At 35.1% G+C, this 15,403-nt stretch overlaps 1 protein-coding gene across 1 annotated transcript; it reads right to left on the bottom strand.

The window, feature by feature from the left end:
- Positions 1 to 3,697: 3,697 nt before the first annotated feature.
- LOC117315038 (riboflavin kinase-like) lies at positions 3,698 to 14,567 on the bottom strand. The gene is given in 5 exon segments (XM_033869175.1): positions 3,698 to 8,670; positions 8,672 to 8,718; positions 10,883 to 10,985; positions 12,222 to 12,373; positions 14,396 to 14,567. Coding segments are annotated over 5 exon segments (531 nt in total). The 5' UTR covers positions 14,550 to 14,567; the 3' UTR covers positions 3,698 to 8,595.
- Between the last annotated feature and the right edge of the window lie 836 nt (positions 14,568 to 15,403).

Genomic DNA, 15,403 nt, shown 5'->3' with positions numbered 1-15,403 from the left:
TGGATTCAGTTAAACAAATGATGGGGCTTTAAATCTTCTTTAGAATCAGAAAGCTCCATGTTCACTAATTTCATTACTGCATGGCACTGCAATGTTGTGGCAGATTCCACACTGAAAACATTTGTGTAATATAAGTTACCCAGGTTTCTTCATATTTGCTGAAATCCAGGTGAGTGATACAGGCCCTCTGGTCCTCTTCTCCAGGTTTTCAAATAATTAAATTTATAGAAAAGATTTTCAAACAGTGAAGATTTATACATCACCTAAATGGTACCCTTCAGTATCACTGTTGTCTACAGAAAATAATTTTTGTTTTTGAAAAATATTCCCCTAGTTATGTAACGGTAGCTTTTGCTACAGAGACTTGACACTTAACAACCCACAGATCACACATATACATATATATATGGATTGTGGGTTGGAAATTCATGCCGAATCCTGGAGGCTTTTTGTAAATTAACATCAGGAGTCTGTTGTCAGTAAAGTCAGGAATTTGTAAATCAAAGTCAGGTGTCTGTTGTTCGCTAAGTCAACTATTAGTAAGTCTGGTGTTCGCTAAGTCAACTATTAGTAAGTCTGGTGTCTGTTGTTCGCTAAGTCAACTATTAGTAAGTCTGGTGTCTGTTGTTCGCTAAGTCAACTATTAGTAAGTCAGGTGGCTGTTGGTCGCTAAGTCAACTATTAGTAAGTCAGGTGGCTGTTGGTCGCTAAGTCAACTATTAGTAAGTCTGGTGTTCGCTAAGTCAACTATTAGTAAGTCTGGTGTCTGTTGTTCGCTAAGTCAACTATTAGTAAGTCAGGTGGCTGTTGGTCGCTAAGTCAACTATTAGTAAGTCAGGTGTCTGTTGTTCGCTAAGTCAACTATTAGTAAGTCAGGTGTCTGTCGTTCGCTAAGTCAACTATTAGTAAGTCTGGTGTTCGCTAAGTCAACTATTAGTAAGTCAGGTGGCTGTTGGTCGCTAAGTCAACTATTAGTAAGTCTGGTGTCTGTCGTTCGCTAAGTCAACTATTAGTAAGTCTGGTGTCTGTTGTTCGCTAAGTCAACTATTAGTAAGTCTGGTGTTCGCTAAGTCAACTATTAGTAAGTCTGGTGTCTGTTGTTCGCTAAGTCAACTATTAGTAAGTCTGGTGTCTGTTGTTCGCTAAGTCAACTATTAGTAAGTCAGGTGGCTGTTGGTCGCTAAGTCAACTATTAGTAAGTCAGGTGGCTGTTGGTCGCTAAGTCAACTATTAGTAAGTCTGGTGTTCGCTAAGTCAACTATTAGTAAGTCTGGTGTCTGTTGTTCGCTAAGTCAACTATTAGTAAGTCAGGTGGCTGTTGGTCGCTAAGTCAACTATTAGTAAGTCAGGTGTCTGTTGTTCGCTAAGTCAACTATTAGTAAGTCAGGTGTCTGTCGTTCGCTAAGTCAACTATTAGTAAGTCTGGTGTTCGCTAAGTCAACTATTAGTAAGTCAGGTGGCTGTTGGTCGCTAAGTCAACTATTAGTAAGTCTGGTGTCTGTCGTTCGCTAAGTCAACTATTAGTAAGTCTGGTGTCTGTTGTTCGCTAAGTCAACTATTAGTAAGTCTGGTGTTCGCTAAGTCAACTATTAGTAAGTCAGGTGTTCGCTAAGTCAACTATTAGTAAGTCTGGTGTTCGCTAAGTCAACTATTAGTAAGTCTGGTGTTCGCTAAGTCAACTATTAGTAAGTCTGGTGTCTGTTGTTCACTAAGTCAACTATTAGTAAGTCTGGTGTCTGGTGTTCGCTAAGTCAACTATTAGTAAGTCTGGTGTTCGCTAAGTCAACTATTAGTAAGTCTGGTGTCTGTTGTTCACTAAGTCAACTATTAGTAAGTCTGGTGTTCGCTAAGTCAACTATTAGTAAGTCTGGTGTCTGTTGTTCACTAAGTCAACTATTAGTAAGTCTGGTGTTCGCTAAGTCAACTATTAGTAAGTCAGGTGTTCGCTAAGTCAACTATTAGTAAGTCTGGTGTTCGCTAAGTCAACTATTAGTAAGTCAGGTGTTCGCTAAGTCAACTATTAGTAAGTCTGGTGTTCGCTAAGTCAACTATTAGTAAGTCTGGTGTTCGCTAAGTCAACTATTAGTAAGTCTGGTGTCTGTTGTTCACTAAGTCAACTATTAGTAAGTCTGGTGTTCGCTAAGTCAACTATTAGTAAGTCTGGTGTCTGTTGTTCACTAAGTCAACTATTAGTAAGTCTGGTGTTCGCTAAGTCAACTATTAGTAAGTCTGGTGTCTGTTGTTCGCTAAGTCAACTATTAGTAAGTCTGGTGTTCGCTAAGTCAACTATTAGTAAGTCTGGTGTTCGCTAAGTCAACTATTAGTAAGTCTGGTGTCTGGTGTTCGCTAAGTCAACTATTAGTAAGTCTGGTGTTCGCTAAGTCAACTATTAGTAAGTCAGGTGTCTGTTGTTCGCTAAGTCAACTATTAGTAAGTCAGGTGTCTGTTGTTCGCTAAGTCAACTATTAGTAAGTCTGGTGTCTGTTGTCACTAATAGATATGTAAAGAGTTGTAACGCCATGCCATGGCATCCGGATCTGGCTGTCAACCGACTTCTTGACGGCTGATCAGAATTTACTGAAGCTGGTAGGAAGTATCCCAATGTCGCGTGGATTCAGTTAAACAAATAATGGGGCTTTAAATCTTCTTTAGAATCAGAAAGCTCCATGTTCACTAATTTCATTACTGCATGGCACTGCAATGTTGTGGCAGATTCCACACTGAAAACATTTGTGTAATATAAGTTACCCAGGTTTCTTCATATTTGCTGAAATCCAGGTGAGTGATACAGGCCCTCTGGTCCTCTTCTCCAGGTTTTCAAATAATTAAATTTATAGAAAAGATTTTCAAACAGTGAAGATTTATAAATCACCTAAATGGTACCCTTCAGTATCACTGTTGTCTACAGAAAATAATTTTTGTTTTTGAAAAATATTCCCCTAGTTATGTAACGGAAGCTTTTGCTACAGATGACTTGACTTAACAACCCACAGATCACACGTAAATAGTATATGGATTGTGGGTTGGAAATTCATGCTGAATCCTGGAGGCTTTTTGTAAATTAACATCAGGAGTCTGTTGTCAGTAAAGTCAGGAATTTGTAAATCTGTTTTAAAATTTGTTTTACATCTGCCAAGACATTTCAGTTCAAGAAATTATAGGTGTACTCTTACTTCTTTCCACTAAATGCATTCCACAAACAAGAGGCCAAGAGGGCATGTATCACTCACCTGGTTTATTTGAGCAATCATTAAAATAATAATCATGTTATATTTGTTAATGTCTAACAATGTTATATGAATGATTACGGGGATCTCAACTGCTTATAACCTAGAAACGAAGTCAAGATTCAACATGATTGTGTTTAAAGAAACCTAAAAACTCTTGGGGGTTGGGAAAGACCTGTTGGCTTATTTTTACACCAGGATTGTGTTCATCGCTTGATGCCCAGCAATGCTACATTGTATATATGGGTATGGGGTGGGGATCTGAAGGGGGGTCAGCCACCAGTTTGAATCCCAATAACCTAGGGATGCTTCCTATCAAATTTGATAAAATTCTGATCAGAGGTTTAGAAGAAGTAACTTGTTGATGGACAGACAGACACCAGACGTCACAGTATGGCATAAGCTCACCTTGGTCCTTTGGACCAGCTGAGCTAAAAATAATTGATTTAACATTGAAGAAAACAAACACATTTTGAACTTCTGTCTGATTTTATTCTGTACAAAATCATACACATCTTCACACAATCACACCATGTCCAGTTAAACTGTTTACATACAATAACAGCAGATATAGAATCTTCAACAACTAACAACATCAACAAGTCCTTAAATTAAACAACAGTACAGACGATTCACGAGATAAAAGCAGGTTTAAGAAATGGCAATTTTAAACTGATGAGTTTTTTTCTAAATGACAGATACTTACTGGTATGTTGATGTACTGGACAAGTGATAAAAGATTATTTCATGGTCGACACTTTAAATTGGTTTGAATTGAACAATATTTTTAAAAAAACGTCATTATAGCATGAACAGAGACAACAAATGTCATGGCTCTTCTGGAGTTTGTAATAAATAACACCTACTACAGAAAATTAAATAACTTTTTACGTAAGTGCAATGACCAGACTGAGACTCAAACCCTGGACCTTCAAACTCTAGACTGACACCATTTGAACTACCATGCCGTCAGGGTTCAGCCCAGTCCAGTTCCGCTACACTACATAACGGTATGTATCACTTATGATACTGTTTGGAGCTTTTTGTAAAAACTTTTCTCGACTTTGAACTACACTTACAGTTTATACTGTCTAATTATATTTCCAAAATAACCTAAAAAAGATATAGGCATGGGTGAAAGTGTCCTGGTTCCTAAAATACTGAAATAGCTGGTTTTGTAATTCAGTATTAGTAATGAACATTCATGTATTCGTAGGATCTTCAATGAGTTTTCACTTTAAATGGTATTTTATGAAACAAGTCTAAAAAGTTCTTATTAAAGGCTCACAAAAAAAACTTAAACTTTAAGACAAGTTTTATAAAATATAATTTAAAATGAAAACAAGTTTAAGATACTGTTTTTCACATAAATCTGAAAGCTTACATTTAGACATGCAGGTTTTAAAGTCAAAATGTAGAGGACAAAATCAAATGCTGGCAGAGATTTTGTTCCGTAATTTTTAAATACATGATGTCATTGTCCATATTATGACATCACAATCAATGTCTGACTGGTGCAGCTCCACAAAGACCCTATAGGGTATATTACAGTAGTGAGATATGGAAAAAAAATGTATGGATAGCTATCGTTAATTTACCGGATAATAGGTCGATTATATTATAAATATGTTTATATATATTTTATAACCTACTCTAAATCACCAACACCATGTCTAACATATCCTTTGTTTGTACTCTGAATAACAAAACTAAAATTCGTAAAAATGATATTTCATGACAAAAGACATGCCTTAGTACATAAATTTGCCGGACAAAACCGACACAATATCATGCTAATTTTGACCTAAACCTCGATATATTGTACATAAAAACTCCTTATACCATCAACATTTTTTAAACAAATTTAGGAAAGATATCAATGCGAAAAACCAGACAGTATCACAAGATATTTAGTAACCAACCTCACTAGACTATAGTTATATGCCTGTTTGCTACTTTAATACTGCGGTCCAAGGGGCCTCTTTGTTTCTCTCTTTGTCACGTTAAAATGTAGCGTCTGATGTATGCATCTAACCGGCCTTGCAGATATGTATACAGACTTTGTCGATCTTTGTCAAGACTTCTCATAATGTATAATAACATTAATATTGTCTGTTCTTATTACAAATAGCTCTGGTCATACTAACCCGACCCAACTTTATTAATTACATGTACCGTAACTAGCCAAAATTAAGCCTCTCGCACACCATGAAGTCTCCATCTTCATTTTGATATAGTAAGCTAAATGTTGTTTACAAAAATGCCTCTCCAAACTTAATTACTAATCTTTTACACAAGAGAGGCGCTTACTTGAGGATAAACATGGCATAAAAATTAGCAAAAGGGACATACATGTACCTCTATATAGATAATAAAATGTGATTTTAGTTTGGTTTATTTTGTTTAACGTCCTATTAACAGCTAAGGTCATTTAAGGACGGCCTCCCGTGCGTGCGACATGCATGCGTATGTGTGTTTTGGGAGGCTGCAGTATGTTCGTGGTTAAGTCTCCTTGTGATAGGCCAGAACTTTTGCCGTTTTATAGTGCTACCTCACTGGAGCATACTGCAGAAACCTGAGGTTTGTATGTGATGTTCTGTAACATTCCAAAGGTACAAAAACACATCTTTTTGACTAATCATAATTATACATTATAACATTCCATTCCCCATCCATAAAGCTGTTCCTAACTGTTCTAAAGCTCCTGTCACAGAAAAGACTGTACAAACACAAAATCATTCATTGGCTAAAAGGAGTCATATGATCTACTCTATAAAAAAACTACAGTACTGGATGACTAACATTTCCATAGAATCAATGTCTTTATTGGCAGGTATACCATTATTTGATGTGATGACAAATTTTTTTTTTTTTTTATTAAAGTTTGATAAAAAAATTCAATTTTGATAAATATTTTGATCAATTAAAAATGTATAACCAAGTCTTCTATCAGTATTTCGTAGCAAAGACATTTGTTATGTAACTAAATGGACGGACATCAATATATTACACTTTATATATTTTGGAGATGTAGGAAAGCTCAATGTTGTAATGAAAACCTGTTAATACGACAAACAGACACTATAACAGTATTAAATCCACTGTAACACCCCCCAGTTTTACTGGTATAGGACTGGACACAGACAATTTTACAGATATCGTATCTACACACAAAATTTACATCAAATCAAGCTTTTCTGGTTTTAAAGTAGATAATTCAGACTAAATGCTATCCCAGTAAAATATGTATCCTAGGCTACGAGATGACTCTGGAAAAAATTCCACGATGGGTGCTGGAGAAAACACAACTGATCACACTGTACTGTTTATCAATTATATCTACTATGTTCTAAACTATACTTTTCTCACATACTTCACAAGGTGGTAGAGATGGAATAAATTAATCTCGCTTAGGGTAGGGAAAACTATAGCTGGCACACACTACGATGCTACTCAAAATTAGGTTACATCATCATTTTATGTAGCGTAACCACATCATAATTGATGACCTCATCACATTTGATGCACATTTCATAGGAAATTGATGAAAGTGTGATGAGAAGGTTTCACAAAACCTCTAAATTTGTTACTTTTTCATGTTTGTGAGAAATTTAATTAAACAGGCATCTGTACAGGGATATTTTAACACTGGTGTAAAGGAAAGGTTCGGCTAGCCAGTACCAAACAAGCCACAGGTTGGACCAGCCAAACACATAATAAATATTGTTTGAGATATCCCTGTCCACAGAACAGGCCAATGTAAGATTCTTTTAATCCAAAACCAAGTCTCTCCCAACAACTAAGCCATCTTCCTTCAATAATATAGCTGAAAGTGTTTTATAAATAAGCTCTCCAAAAACTTATTACAAAACTTTTACACTAGTGGAGGGGGCTTAGTTGAGGATAAAAATGCTCTTGCCATATATTGTAGGGCTCCACTCATAATTCTTTGTTATTAACAAGAAATAAGAACACAATTTCAATTTTAAACAAACATGACAGTTTTGGTGTGTAGTTCAACAGACAAGCATAAATACCAATAATTTCATTTCTGTAAAAGGATAAAATTATTTCAAGACATTTCATTGAATTGCAGATGTAAGCTAGCTCTCTCAGAGACAAGGATACCTTAAACATTATTCTAATGCCCTCAAAGCAATGTACATTTAATCAGCATATCTGCAGTAAATATTGAAAACATTTCACAAAAAAAAATCACTCGCAGTAAAGCTCTTTTTCTTATGCACAATTCTGAAAGACTAGCTGTCAACATTTTCATCGTCATTATCTTCACATACATGTACAATATTATACTTATATACAGACAGTAGGTTTTAGTTCTAGTTCACATGGTTCCAATCATAAGTCAAAATTTCCCGCAGTGAACCCTTCCTTAAAAATAACATAATCAGTAAAAATGTTTACAATGGGTTTTTTTTTATGTTTGAACTTGTGTCAAGTCCGTGTGGAACAAGTCACGATTCAATATTTTTGGCAGCAACAAACTTAACCACTCTCTCTGAAAAATAGTATCAGTAATACTTTTCTTGATTATTTATTTATTTAAAAAACAAAACCTGACCAGTCCATTATATAGAGTAACTTTAAAATGATGGCTTAGTTTATGGCAATATTTGGTTGATAAGATACCTATATGAAATCAATCAGTGCATGGATATTGGTATCAAGTACGCTACATATCTGATCCTATGTAAATTTATTAAGGCTGTATGGTCCCTTTACCAAAAGTGTGTGACAGAGTTATCTCCCTTACACCCACCCCGACCCTCTTATTTTCTAATAACCAAAAATTAGTTTTCTCGTGCTTATACAAGTGTATGTTACAAACAAGTTTTTTTACAGTTAAACTTTTTTGGGATGGAGATTTCTCATCATGTTGCATACATGTATATAAGATCAAAGTTGACGAGATGAACACAATGTACTTATAGTGCTTCCATCTATTGGCCCGGCTTTTGTTCATTTGGTGCTACATCTTTAATTTGTTTTATCGATCTTTTGAAAAATTTTTGTATTTCATACTCCAATTAATGTAAATACAGTTATTAATAAAACAAAATTATTAATTTATAATTGACATAATTTTCATTTGATATAATGTGTCTGACACATACAGAAACAAAAAATTCTACGTTTTGACATAAATCCTTTTTTGATGCATAGAACATCAGTTACATTATGACAGCCTATGTTAAAACACCTCTGATTGGTCCAAACTTTTGGTGCATTACGTAACAAGGCATCATATTGGTTGTTTCCAATCAATGGGAAATGACACTTATATAAATACCCTGATCAATAAAGTCTTTTGTTACAAAGTATGTGATTGGCTAATTCTAATCAAGCATCATGTCTGTTTATTATCACTTCCGTAGAAAAAGTTGCTATGTTTGTGGGAAGAATTCTCGGGGAGTTCAAGCTTTCTCCTTGGCGTGGAATATATCTGCATGGATTTCGGTGACTAGTTCATCTGTAAAGAAAAAGAGAAATGTTTGTAATGACATTCCAGATTACTAAGAAATTATGGCCATTTTGATTTTATTGTATTTTATTTTAGCACAATTCAGTAAAGAGGTTGTAGATCCTTGACAGAAATAACATGTTTATTATAAGCGAGAAAAAAGTTCCATGTCGTGTAGAGTTGGATATATCTAATAAAAAAACTAAAATCTCATGGGCAACAGTTCAACCATTTCTTCCTAAAATGAAGCAAAAATGTCCTATCCCAGTGAAAAATGGTCCAATCCCAAACCAGCGGGAAAAGGTCCCATCCCAAACCAGTGGGAAAAGGTCATATTATAAATCATCATGTATACATGTATTTGTGGAACATTTTCTTATTAAAAAACTCTTTTCCTGAATTTTTTATATGCTTGTATAATATCTTGTAATGTAATGTTTCAAATTTGGCCAAACATCATTATGCAAATCGAGTCGTGCAGACAGAGAGCTGTTTGGGAGACACCGACTTTGTTCGATTATTCAGCTAGATGTTTTGATTCTGTAGGTAGAACATAAAATGTTTGATATTCATCAATATGGACTGTTTTTGTGGTTGATTTGAGATACTGATATCCAGTGTTCTACTGTATCAACTTTTATCCCCTTTTTTCTACACATGAATTTCTAATACCTCCTCTTATCTCTGTGTGAGTGAATATATTAGCATTTAATGTACCAACCAACAAAAAGGAAAATATATGTAACTAAAAAATATTCTGATCAATAATTGTAAAAACTTGTTGAAAGTGAAAAATCTATCAAAACATTAAGATGACAATGCTGTGTTGAAAAAAACAGTTTTTGTTTAAAGTATGGTTAGCATACCTAAGTTATTATTGTTGTAATTTAAAAAAATATATCAAAAAATTGAAAAAAAAATAAATAAAAAATAAATAAATAAATTAAGCAATAAAAAAGTGAAGTTTTATGAAAGAAATACATGATGTAATCCATTCCTTTGAAAATATTTTTTTAAGTAGCTGTCAGATTTTCATGCTCGCTATAGAAAGTGAGGACTGCCTGAAGCAAGTGAAGGTATCAATGTACATAAAATTTTCTCATCCAAGCGTAAGATTTCCATTACTGGTCCATGTGTGCCAAGCTCTGTCCGCGACTATAAATTATCTATACAATTATTAAAAAAACACTCCAGTACAAAGCTGAAAAAGAACTGCCGTTTTAACTGGGGTTAAAAGGCTTTGGGGAACTAAACACAGGTTCCTCACCTCAACATCAACCAGACCTGGTTTCGAGGGCTGGACACAGATGCCAGGTATTAAAACAGAGTATTAGCTCTATATAATTACTTGTAACCAGTGAGCTAATTCATAACTAAACCTGATATGGTGTTTACTTGGTATTTTGACCATGAATAAAAACACTCTACACATACACTTGATATCTGAAGTGGTATACAAACTCTCATGCTTAAAAAAGACTTCATATGTTTGTCCATTTTTTTTTTTTTATGTCAAAACAGAAAATGTGAAAAATAGTTTTTTTTCATAAATATATGTATACAGTAGAAGACAAATATCTCTTGGTTTGGTTTATTTTTGTCTAACGTCCTATTAGCAGTCAGAGTCATTAAAGGATGTGCCTGGTTTTGGAGGTGGAGGAAAAGCCTGATGAGTACCCAGAGAAAAACCACTGGCCTACGGTCAAAACCAGGCAACTGCCCATGTGGGTTTCGAACTTGCAACCTGGAGATGGAGGACTAGTGATAAAGTGTTGGGACATCTTAACCAGTGTAGGGACATATCTTAACCACTCGGCCACAGTGGCCCTTCATATACCTTTAACAACTTGGGTACAAATTAAGGTATCATTTTAACATTAGTTTGATACTAATTAAACTTACTAGCATTCAACAAATTAATATATATTATATAATTGATGTGCTAATTAAGACAGATAGGCAATTCAATTACTTTGATACAGAGATGTAGAAAGTGAAGATTATTTCACATTTAATTTGATATGTGTTAACTTTTCTCCATAATTTTCTCGCTACAGCTTGTATTAAGTAAATATCCTAATTTTTGGCCAGTCGTCTATTTATCAAAACAAATAATGACTAAAAAACTTTACTAGTGTAAACTTGGAAACATACATTAAAGTCACTCATTTACCTAAAGAGGAGAAATTCTTCATCGGTCGTATAAATCCCAACATAACAGTTTTTAGGGTACTACCGTAGAAGTCTTCATTGAATGTGTGGATTATATGGGTTTCCTGAAAAGAAAGAGAAAGCAATTAACTCATAGTGCATATTTCATTCATTAAAATTCCTCATAGGAATTAATAACATAATTCATTTAAGAATATTGTTCACTAGTCTAGAAGACCAATACTTTACAAGTCTGAGTAAGTACTGTAAACACAGAAATCTATGCAAGAGGGAAATATAATATTACATTTGAGTTATCACACGGAAACCTCTGCGTGAACGGTGCCACCGCTGATGTCAATACCGCCGATAAAGTGATATCTTTAAATGTCATCAGGAGCCTGCTTTTAGCAAGCTATACAAAAAGGGAAAAATAGGAACTGTTAAGATTTACATGGAGGGCCATGAAGAAGGGCAAGGACAAACTTTGATTTCTGGATTACAACATTTTGGCAGCTAATATCACTGGTGCATCCTAGAAGGACAAAACAGCTGTATAACGTCACTAGTATCACCGACAAGTTCTAGAAGAATGAAACAGCTGTATGATGTCACTAGTATCACTGACAAGTTCTAGAGGGACAAAACAGCTGTATAATGTCACTAGTATCACTGACAAGTTCTAGAGGGACAAAACAGCTGTATAATGTCACTAGTATCACTGACAAGTTCTAGAAGAATGAAACAGCTGTATGATGTCACTAGTATCACTGACAACTTCTAGAGGGACAAAACAGCTGTATGATGTCACTAGTATCACTGACAAGTTCTAGAAGAATGAAACGGCTGTATGATGTCACTAGTATCACTGACAAGTTCTAGAGGGACAAAACAGCTGTATAATGTCACTAGTATCACCGACAAGTTCTAGAGGGACAAAACAGCTGTATGATGTCACTAGTATCACTGACAAGTTCTCTAGAGAAGGATGAAACAGCTGTATGATGTGACTAGTATCACTGACAAGTTATAGAAGGATGAAACAGCTGTATGATGTCACCAGTACCACTGACAAGTTCTAGAAGAATGAAACAATTGTATGATGTCTCTAGCTTTACTGTCAAGTCATAAAAGGATGAAACAGCTGTATACTGTCCCTAGCATCACTGATCATAAGGAGTCCTAAAAGGACGAAACAGCTGTATGCTGTCCCTTGCATGACAAACAAATCCTAGATCCTCCCATGACTAAGGAAACCTATAGGAGGATGAAAGTCATACGATGTCCTTAGAAGAACAACACAACTGTATGAGACGTTATTTTTTCAATTGTGTAAAATCTTTAGATAAATTTAAACTCACCATAGATCTTTTCTCATTTTTGTAGTAAGGGTTGTTTCCTATACTCATCACCATCTCATATACTGGACCATTGTCTACATTAGCCCAGCCGTAATACACACCGCCCTGTATCTCTTCTGGTAACTTCTTCACTACATCCTCAGGGAAATTGGCTGAAAAAGAAAAAGTTTTCTTCAATAATGTGACACTTAACATCCTTAAAATAATATTAATAGTTAACTTTATTTTACAACAATTGAGAAATAATTTATATCAACTTCTTTATCACTTTAATATGTGTATTTCCAGAAATAAATATGAGGCAAGTCAATAGATAATTTTACTTTTTAAACTTTTATATCAAATTGGAGGCACAGTGTTCTAGTGGTAGAAAAAATAAATTCCTGGCACAGCGATCACAGTAGCTTATAAATACAGTACAAGAATACTTTACTCTTCTAGTTGATTATAACAAGTTTCCTAAAATTTGGTAGTTTCACTAGCTTACAGGGTGGAGTCAATTTACTAACCTTGATTATGAATTAGGTGTTTTGACAGACGAAGTTTGAAATTTTGACAGCATATTGTCTATTGTATACATTTCCATTATATATTAATGATATATGATACCTGTGCTAGGCTAGTGCTAGCAATTAGCCATTTGGCTATAATCCTGAGATGGTTTATAGCTATAAACATAATTGCTATTTTCACTAGATTTTTAGCCAAAATGGCAAAGAACAATCAAAGCAATTCCTGTGTTTTGGCTAAAGCATATTCACACAAATTAGCCCAACTACTACAAGAAATTGAATATCCAATCACTAACACAGGATACATGCGATGGTCCATATTTATGAGCATTTTAGTTGCATTGTCCAATATAGCCAGCTCTGCGACTGTGTGGCAGTGTCGTATTTATGTACACCAAAGTTAAGTAACATTCTGCATTAGCTAGGCGACAACCCTGTTGTACCCGGTGCACGCTACATGTACATGTATCTCAATTTACTGTCAGAATTTCAAATGACAGCCCTGGCTTCCTAATCCACTATAATCCTAACACCACTTCTAATTATATATGCAACTCAAAGGTTTGACTTTCCACTGGTGGTTTAGATAAGAAGCCAAAACCTCTCGCCCTAACACCAGATTTATATAGACATCCAACAGAAAAAGGTCCGGTATATTTGACAGAATGTCAAAGTCCGATGTCAGGGCCAGAGGTATCATCAGAAACTTACGAAACTTTATTGACATATGACAGAACAGAGACTTGTAGGTTTCCAACGATGGAGGAAACTCAGACTAAATTTTGTATACTTGTGTAGCGGACTTGGACTGGGTCGATCATCTGCAACCAGGTAGCTCAACTGGTAGAGCATCTGTCTAGTGTTCGGAGGTCCCGGGTTTGAACCCCGGTCTGGATGTGCTTTTCCCCTCTCCTACTGCACTAGTATACATTTGTATATACTGCAACTGGCATCCACATTGTTAGGATACACCACATATATTTTTGGTGTCATCAATGATGGAAAACAGCTGTATTTTAGAACCATAGCATGTGCGTCAATTCGACTGACCTACCTAGCCTCCAAATGAAACGTTTAAAAGTCGATCATTGTCAACATGTTTAACTTAAAAATGTTTATTTTTTATGACAGTTTCCAAGGCTAGCCACTTTTGTCTATCTTTACCCCTGCCATAATAGAGCTCATATTTGAAGGCACTAAACATGTATTCTCTTTAGTATTGTAGCGTTATAGTTATATTTTTACCTGTCCTCACCATGGCACCGCAGGTGTTTGTATTGAATGAATGATAATAATCACAAACAGATAGATATCTACACTATTCTGGATGATTAGATCTACAATTATCATACATTACTTAAAAAATACTGTGACGCACAGGGATAGCACTTCATGAATTAAAGGTAGCGTCAGATAATGAAATATTAATTAGTGGGTAGTAAATAAACTAACATTTGACATTGATATTTTAACAGTGTGAGATGACTGTATAAATCTGGGGTGTGTTTCACTCCCCCTTCACACTTTCTCAGATGTTAATCTATTTTTAACTCGTATTATGAATTACAGTACGCGACTTTGAGTAGACAGACAAATATAAATTTCAAGCTGTCAATAAAATATTTTCCAGAAGGATCGAATTGTGTCTGTTCGTTTTATTACCTGTTGGTATTCCGAGCTCCTTACTTCCTCGTCCGAAACCCTTTATCACTTCTCCTTCAGTGTAATATGGGAAACAGGACATGTTCTCTGAAGAGGTCGCCGTTCCGGTAATCTGTTGAAATATGACGTCTGAAAATGCAAGGTTGTGTATCATACGAGTGCGAGGAAGCGAGAGTTCAGTACAAGGGGGATTACTCTCATAACGTTGTCTTACAGGCCGCGCACTACAAAATCCTGGCCCATCTTTTGGCCATGAATATGGATATAGTCTAATTGATATAGCTACAGCATGGAGCCACCAGCTGATATATCAGAGACGAAAATGGACTAAGGGCAAAAAGGCTGAAAATTAGATTACTCAATCTTTTCAATGGGAAAAATTACAAGTTTACATTAATTACACTGACACTCTCAAACAGGCTGAAACCAGCCAATGGACTGAACATTTTCATCACTGCATAAGTAGAAGTTTAGTACAATTATTATCATTATTCTCTTCATTAAAAAACACCATGCAGATTCCGTAGAAATCTAAACAGAATAAACATAATTAATTTATAAACAGACAAGAATAATCAAGGACGAGGGCTTATAGGCAGACTTTGCCTGTTACCCAATAACCTGGTAATTAAGAAATCAATATACCATGAGGCACTTTTACGTTTTCGCATTATTGGCGGGATCTCTACATCATGTATATTTTTTTTTCAGAAAGTGAACTAGCTATTCTCAGAAAGGATGTACAAAAAATGTATGAGGGTCCGGTACAACAGACTTTGCAAAGGCTACTGGCCGTAATTAAAATATAAACTTTATTTATTTTACAACAATTGCGAAACAAGTTATATTGACTTATATTTTTCACGCTTGTTGGCCCGGATGGAAGCGCGCGAAGGGTCTTATTGTGGGAGGAAACTGGAGTAGCTTTATACATATCTTGTAATTAACTTAAAATGTCTACTTATATATATGTCCCGTAATCGAAAATTTTTAATGTAAATGTCACTT

Source organism: Pecten maximus, chromosome 17 (assembly GCF_902652985.1).
Source record: "Pecten maximus chromosome 17, xPecMax1.1, whole genome shotgun sequence".
NCBI classification, from domain to species: Eukaryota; Metazoa; Mollusca; class Bivalvia; order Pectinida; family Pectinidae; genus Pecten; species Pecten maximus.
The sequence above is the reverse complement of the archived record's forward strand: the minus strand, read 5'-3'. Positions and strand labels throughout refer to the sequence as shown.